This window comes from Cebus imitator, unplaced genomic scaffold (genome assembly GCF_001604975.1).
Source record: "Cebus imitator isolate Cc_AM_T3 unplaced genomic scaffold, Cebus_imitator-1.0 Scaffold196, whole genome shotgun sequence".
Lineage (NCBI taxonomy): Eukaryota > Metazoa > Chordata > Mammalia > Primates > Cebidae > Cebus > Cebus imitator.
The window spans coordinates 3,471,045-3,476,783 of record NW_016107511.1 but is presented as its reverse complement, the minus strand read 5'-3'; the positions used below and the strand labels follow the sequence as shown (position 1 = coordinate 3,476,783).

Here is a 5,739-nt window from a genome sequence, read left to right as displayed (position 1 = left end):
CTGGGTTCAGGCAATTCTCCTGCCTCAGCCTCCTGAGTAGCTGGGATTACAGGCACGCGCCACCATGCCCAGCTGATTTTTTGTATTTTTAGTAGAGATGGGGTTTCATCATGTTGACCAGGATGGTCTCGATCTCTTGACCTCGTGATCCACCCACCTCGGCCTCCCAAAGTGCTGGGATTACAGGCGACTATTAGCTTTTTAAGGTAATTTATAAATCTGGATTTTTATGTGAAGTTTACTAATTATTAAAAAATACCACGCGAGACAACCATACCCAGAAGCCAGAGATGGTGCACACGCCACCAGTTTGCAACTTCTACCTTGAAACATTGGCCGCCAGCTCTTTTTTTTTTTTTTTTTTTTTTTTTGGGGTTTTACCTTTTTTTTTTTTGAGACGGAGTTTTGTACTTGTCACCCAGGCTGGAGTGCAATGGCGTGATTTCGGCTCACTGCAACCTCCGCCTTCTGGGTTCAAGCTATTCTCCTACCTCAGTCTCCTGAGTAGCTGGGATTACAGGCATGCGCTACCACGCGTGGCTAATTTTTTTGTATTTTTGGTAGAGATGGGGTTTCTTCATGTTGGTCAGGCTGGTCTCGGACTCCCGACCTCGGGTGATCCACCCCCCTGGGCCTCCCAGAGTGCTGGAATTACCAGTGTGAGCCACCGTGCCCGGCCTGGCCACCAGTTCTAATGAGGATAAGGAGCAACTAAACTGCTCTGTGCTCACTTTCAAGTTCCTAATATTTGGGTCACTTTTTTTCCTCTGTCATCTCTGCCGCTTAGACACTGGACTGTTTGGTATTTTCCAGAATTCCCAAGTTTGTGTATACCTGCATGATTTTGTTCAAGGTCCTTTGTTGAAATCTTACTTAATTTTCGCTAGGCAGCTGGAGGTCACCATCTCTAGATAGCCCAGACTGATGACCCGACTCACAGTTCAGCACCAGCCACCTATTCACTGTGGGTTCTCACAGTACTTGGTGCTTACCTGTTTCCTCATTTTTTTTTTTTTTCCTTTTCCTTCTATGTCATTTCCTTGTCCTCACATCTGGACTATGACTGCTTTATACTGGAGCTGGGTTTTGCTTTTCACACCCTGGCCGTGGACCCAGCAGTGTGCACATCAGTGTCTCCTGCCACACGGAGTCCTTTGAGGAGAGGCCACATGGTAGACACAGGAAAGGTGCCAGGCTGTGAGTCAGACAGACTGCCAGTCCCGGCCCTGCTGTTTACCAGCTCTGCGAGTATAGGTAGGTTAGGTCGCCTCCCCAGGGTGGATACAACAATGCTGAGGCTTGCAGGGTGAATGGGATCAGGTGTGAATGAGCTTAGCACAGCGCCTGACATGTGGAGAGTGTGCAAGAAATCTCTGTTCCCTTCCTCTTTATGTTTCCCTCTGCCTTGTACACAGACACTCAGCAGGGGGTGCCTCTATCGCCGTCTCTTCCCTGGAGTGCATCCCTTCTGAGACTATCAAGTTTGCGCTGGTCCTGGCAATTGTAGTGCATTTCAGGCGTCTGGTCATGACACCTCTGTCTTTTATCTCCTGCCTCCCCCAAAGAGTGCCCCTCCTTGACCCTTTTCTTTGCCTAGGTTTCTAGGAGGCCACTCCTTAGTCTGCTGGCTTGATCCTGCCTCTTGATTGATAAGTTTGCTAAAAGAAGTGAACACCAAATATCCTGAGTTCCCAGGTAGGGGAGGGCAGGTCTGGGTGGGTCCAGAAAGCCTTTGTGGAGGTGGTGGTTTGGCTGTGAGCCTAAAGGGACAGCAGGAGCTAGGCTTTCTCTGTCACTCCTTTCCTTTAACATGTTAAGGGTCAGCCCCCTCATCATCCTTGGAAGTGTGTTCAGTAAATCTTTGAGATGCAAAAACATGAACACCCCTGAGGCAAAATGGTCATTTTAGATTCCAGCACAAAGTTTGAGACATTTCCAGAGCACGTCTGCCAGGGAAACCTCTCCCTTGAAGGGTGAGACTGAGGCTGTTGCTGGCCCTGGCGAGTGCCTGCCTCAGACCTTCCAGGGAGTGGGGGAGTGCCCTGTGGGGCAGGGGTGGGTATGCCACCTCCTGGGCTGCTCCTGGCCAGCAGGCCCCACCAGGGAGCAGGGCATGAGGACTCAGGGTGGCGGCGGTCACCGGGGTCCCTTTGCCGCCTGGTAGACTGCGCTCTACAGCACTGAGTGATAGGAGCCAGGGGTGGGGCGTGGTGGGGCGGTGGGCGGCATGTGAAATCCCAAGAAGGACATGGAGACTACCATCCACTCAGAGAGGCACCACAGGGATTCATGAATCGAGTCAGTCGCAAGGTTGGATGGTATAACTTGTCATCAACCTAGAGAAAGTCTAAATGCCTTCACAGACATATTAGTCTACTTGGACTGCCATAATAAATACCAGAGACTGGGAGGCTTAAACAACAGACATTTATTTCTCACAGTTCTGGAGGCTGGAAGTCCAAGACCAAGGTGCCAACAGGGTTGGTTTCTGCTGAGGGCCCTCTGTCTTCCTGGCTTGTAGACAGTCACCGGCTGCTTTTTCTCTGTGTTCTCACATGGCCCCTCCTCTCTGCTTGCGGACAGAAAGACATCTGTTGGCTCTCCCTCTTCTCATATGAACACCAGCCCTATAGGATTAGGGCCCAACTCATGACTTATTTAACCTTAATGACCTCCTTGAAGGCCCTATCTCCAAATACAGACACACCAGGGTCAGGCCTTCAAGACGTCTATTTTGCAGAGACATAGTTTTGTCCATAACAGCAGGCACATGGGGTCTGAGGACCGTGTGGCCTCGGCCAGCTTCCCTGCCCCTCGCTCCCTCCCGGAATGATAGTCTGCTCTGGGCTTGACCACGTCCCTTGCCTTCTCTAAGCACGTCACACATCTGCCCGGCCCCATGTGCCTTGCAAATGCTTTCTCTCTTCCCGAAATTCCTCCTCCCCAGCCGACTCCTGCTTCCCTGAGGACCAGCACTGTCACCACCACCTCCTCAGGAAGCCCTAGTGGGCAAAGGGGCATCTGGGTTCTTCCCTCACCTCTCCCATCACCTGCTCTCTGATGTTAGTATTCCTCCCCCATCTCTCCCTCTGTTGGCTGCTCTCCCAGGCCCTGTCTGCAACATCCCCAGGGCCAGGCAGAGACTCAGTAAATATCTGTTGAATGAGTTATAAGGAACCTTTGATTTCCAGAAACACCCGTGGATAGACGTCTCCCTCCCCAGTGGGTGCTGTGCTGCCCTCCCTCACAGAGGTCTGGGCCATGTGGCCTGGTGAGCACACCGTGGGACAGCAGCTGGTTCTGACTCAGTAGGGCAGAGTGTGACGGCCTCCCCTCCCCTAGAGTGAGTCCAGGCAGCACGTCTTCTAGTGACGTGCACACAGAATCATCTGGGCTGCATTAGCGGGCCCCACTGGAAACAGTCCTTAACAAAATTGAGGGCTGCCGAAAATCGCAGGTGAGCGGTGGGGCCTTCCCCACCCTGTGCAGAAAGACAAAGCAGGAAAAAAGGACTGGATGAGATCAAAGTGGAAATGGCCCAAGGGAAGCCCACTGTCTCCAGACCAGGTGTGTGTCAGGGGGATGGGTGGGTTCCAGAGCAAGGCGACCTCCGCCAAACAGCAGGCCCAGCTCCACCATCAGCAGCACAAGCGAGCCTGCACGGTGGATTTTTTGTTTTAGGCACTGGGCTCTGGCGGCCCTTAGGTTTCTGATGGGAGCAAGGTGAGAGCAGGGCAGGCTATGTCATCCCCACTGAAACAAAGCAAACCATTTCACCAGGACCACAAGTGACTGTGTTTTGTGCACATGTGTGTCTGCGTCTGTGGCTAAGCAGCTGGACCCCCGTGAGGCCCGGGAGCAGCAGGAGCTGAGGGCTTGCCTGCGCTGGCGTCGCCTCCAGGACGAGATGCGGTGCTCCCCGGAGGAGATGCAGGTGTTAAGGTGAGGCTCCATCCCTTCCTCTTTCCTTCAAGACACCTCCCGGCCAACTGACTACATCTGCTGTGTTTCCTTTTTAAATCAAGTTGGGGTGTGCTCCTTCTCCCCGCTGATGTGATGGTTATGTTCTAAGTCTTTCAGAGTGTGCATTTTGATTTGCCTTCTGACATTTTTCTGGTGACCCTGTTTGGGAAAAAACTAGCATGGGGCCATTTCCAGGGTCAGATCCTTCATTTGAAGTCCTAATAGTCACTTCATGTGGTGGCTGTGGACGTGGCGAGACTTGGGGTTTGGCAGCCTGGCAGACAGTAACCCTACAAAGCCAAAGGGGGAAAAATCTTTAGGAAAATATTGATTTCTAAGTGTTTAGTGGTCACAGATGTGTGTGTCAATGGGGCTTTTGTTTCCACTGTAGCCCAGCAGGAAGCCTGTGCTACTTTCCCCTGCAGCAGGATTCCACAGCCGGCTCCTGAATTTTGTTTGTAGACTGTGGCTTATGGCGTGTGCAAGATTATTTCCTGCCATTATTTCGTGCCGTTTTCCATGTTTGTGCCTCTCTGCTTTGCTCCTTTTCTTTGCCAAATGGTTATCTGAAAGCTGGTGCCTAGGCTGTGGGAGCACCGTGGTTGCTATGGCAATAGAAGCCTCCATCCACCCCTTCTTGACTAGACTCAGGTGCTTGAAACCTGCCATCCAACAGGTGGGGAGGGACAGCCATCCAGGAACTGCCTCTCTCCTCACCCGTTCTTAGATGGCTACCCAGAAGGCCCCTCAACCTTCCTGGGCAGAGGCCCGCCTTGGATGGCTCTGCTGTTGTGGTTTGTTTTTAAATGAGCACCCCCACTCCGCCTAACTGAAGCCTAATGTAAATGCACCCCAGGGAGGGAGCTGGCTGGGGCTTTTGTGCAGCACAGCAGAATGTCAGGTGTGGCAGGCTGCACCCTTCCCACGGCAAAGTTCCCTGTGCTTGCACGCTAAGGCGGCCTCCCAAGTTGACTCATCCATTGTTTCGGAAAGGCAGATCTAGCAGAGGGAAGTGCAGTGGGCCAGGAGCCAGGAGACCTGTGTTCCCGCCCCAAAGCCGCTGTTCCTGCGTCTGTTCCCTAGACCAATGCTGACTGAGCCAGGCAGGACAGCTACCCCTATGGCCAATGTGGACATGGCCCTGCTGTCAAGGAGCTTCCACTTAGCAGGGACACGGCCGCATGTACCGGCTGGTCACAGGTGGTTCGCAGCGTTGTGAGCAGACCACTCAGTGCTGTCCATGCTAACTGGAGGGCAGCAAGTAAGGAGGTGGGGGAATTTCTCTCTCAACATGACCTGCCTTGTCCATAGCCTGCCTGAGGCAGGAAAGGCCTTAGTGTGCCTTGAGGACAGAAAGAACGGCAATGTGGCTGGAAAGGGGGCCGAGGGCAGGGCCAAGAGAGGTAGGCAGAAGCCAGGTCACACGAACCTTTCTCCAAGTTTTACAGAAGCTGCTCCAGGACCTTCAGCAGGAAGGTGGCATGATCTGCCCAGTTTGTACAGTGCTGCTCTGCTGCTATGCGGAGAGCATGGCAGGCAGCTGACAGAAAGCCAGGAGGACGGCTGGAGCGTTGCAGTGGTCCACACAAGAGGCCCTGGGGAGGCAGTGACAGATGTAAGAAGCAGATCTTTTTTTTTTTTTTTTTTTAGATGGGGTTTTTTTCTTTTTTCCCTGTTTGGTTTGCAATGGGCCAATCTCAGCTCACTGCAACCTCCACCTCCTGGGTTCAAGCAATTCTCTTGCCTCAGCCTCCTGAGTAGCTGGGATTACAGGCA

At 52.7% G+C, this 5,739-nt stretch overlaps 1 protein-coding gene across 15 annotated transcripts in view; it reads left to right on the top strand.

Moving 5' to 3' along the window:
* Positions 1 to 5,739, top strand: part of AOPEP (aminopeptidase O (putative)) — a 379,056-nt gene that overhangs the window by 214,942 nt on the left and 158,375 nt on the right. For all 15 annotated transcript variants that reach the window (XR_005203205.1, XR_005203206.1, XR_001830582.2 and 12 more), the window contains one exon: positions 3,836 to 3,942. Coding sequence is in view for 10 of the 15 variants with exons in the window: in XM_017547221.2 (XP_017402710.1) it covers positions 3,836 to 3,942 (107 nt within the window). In the remaining 5 variants the exon portion in view is untranslated. The remainder of the gene's footprint in view (positions 1 to 3,835; positions 3,943 to 5,739) is intronic.